Consider the following 953-nt stretch of genomic DNA (forward strand, 5'->3'; position numbering starts at 1 on the left):
GAATGAATGAATGAATGAATGAATGAATGAATGAATGAATGAATGAATGAATGAATGAATGAATGAATGAATGAATGAATGAATTATTACTGTTATTTTAGCTTTCTTCTGTATGATAAGATCCATCTATAGGAATATGGAGGAGAGCCACCCTCCTTCTCCTCCTCCATCTCTGGATGAATCCCACACAGCGCAATAAAACACGACAGGAAAGGGTCTGTCCTTGCACAGCAGCACWTTTATTTTGCTGTAGAACAAGGATGCAAGGATATATGTCCTCCCACCACAGACTGGCTTTCATCCCAAAGCCCGATGGATGCAAGAACCCGTCTCAGCCCACCTCTCTCCTCCTCTGACCAAAACCTGCTCAGAACGCCTGCAGCCAGCCGGGCCCTGTTTATTCGCTGCAGTAACACTTAAATACAACGAGCTGTTTTCACTAACTGATGCACAGACTTAATGAGATCGGGTCCATTTCTTGTGGTTCTGAATGCTGACTGGTGGTTGCAGTCCACTGGGACAAATCTGCACCTGCCTTAAGCGGCTGGATCCAAATAATAGCCTAAAAATAATAAAACAAAACGCCCGAAACCGAAATCACGCCCTGAGCCGGTCATTGATGCTCTCAGCAGGACTCACCTCCGCAAAGAACGACTCCATCCCGTCCGAGTCCGACTACTCCTCCCAGACGACGCGCGCCCGGCCCGGCTGCGCGCAGACACCGGCTCCGCTCTCCGGTGCGCAAACCTCAGCGAGACAAACGTGCACGTGTCGGTCCAGATGGATGGAGAGAGTGATTCGGTTTCCCATCCAGTAAGCCCTTTATTTCATCCAGCCGGAAACAATTCAATAAAATCATATGAGAAAAAAAAGTCCACACCGGGGATAATTGACGGGTTTTCTGGGTCTACCTCATTTGGACGACCCAGTGGCTTATCTCGGTGTGTGTTTTG

The 953-nt window shown here is 48.1% G+C and overlaps 1 protein-coding gene across 1 annotated transcript in view; it reads right to left on the reverse strand.

Annotated features, from left to right (window-relative positions):
- LOC106518460 (unconventional myosin-X) overlaps positions 1 to 953 on the reverse strand; it is a 63,853-nt gene extending 62,900 nt beyond the window's left edge. The window contains 1 exon segment of the mRNA XM_074559742.1: positions 640 to 953. Within this exon segment, the coding sequence (XP_074415843.1) occupies positions 640 to 660 (21 nt within the window). The 5' untranslated portion in view covers positions 661 to 953.

This window comes from Austrofundulus limnaeus, unplaced genomic scaffold, assembly GCF_001266775.1.
Source record: "Austrofundulus limnaeus strain Quisiro unplaced genomic scaffold, Austrofundulus_limnaeus-1.0 Scaffold61, whole genome shotgun sequence".
In the NCBI taxonomy this organism is placed as follows: Eukaryota; Metazoa; Chordata; class Actinopteri; order Cyprinodontiformes; family Rivulidae; genus Austrofundulus; species Austrofundulus limnaeus.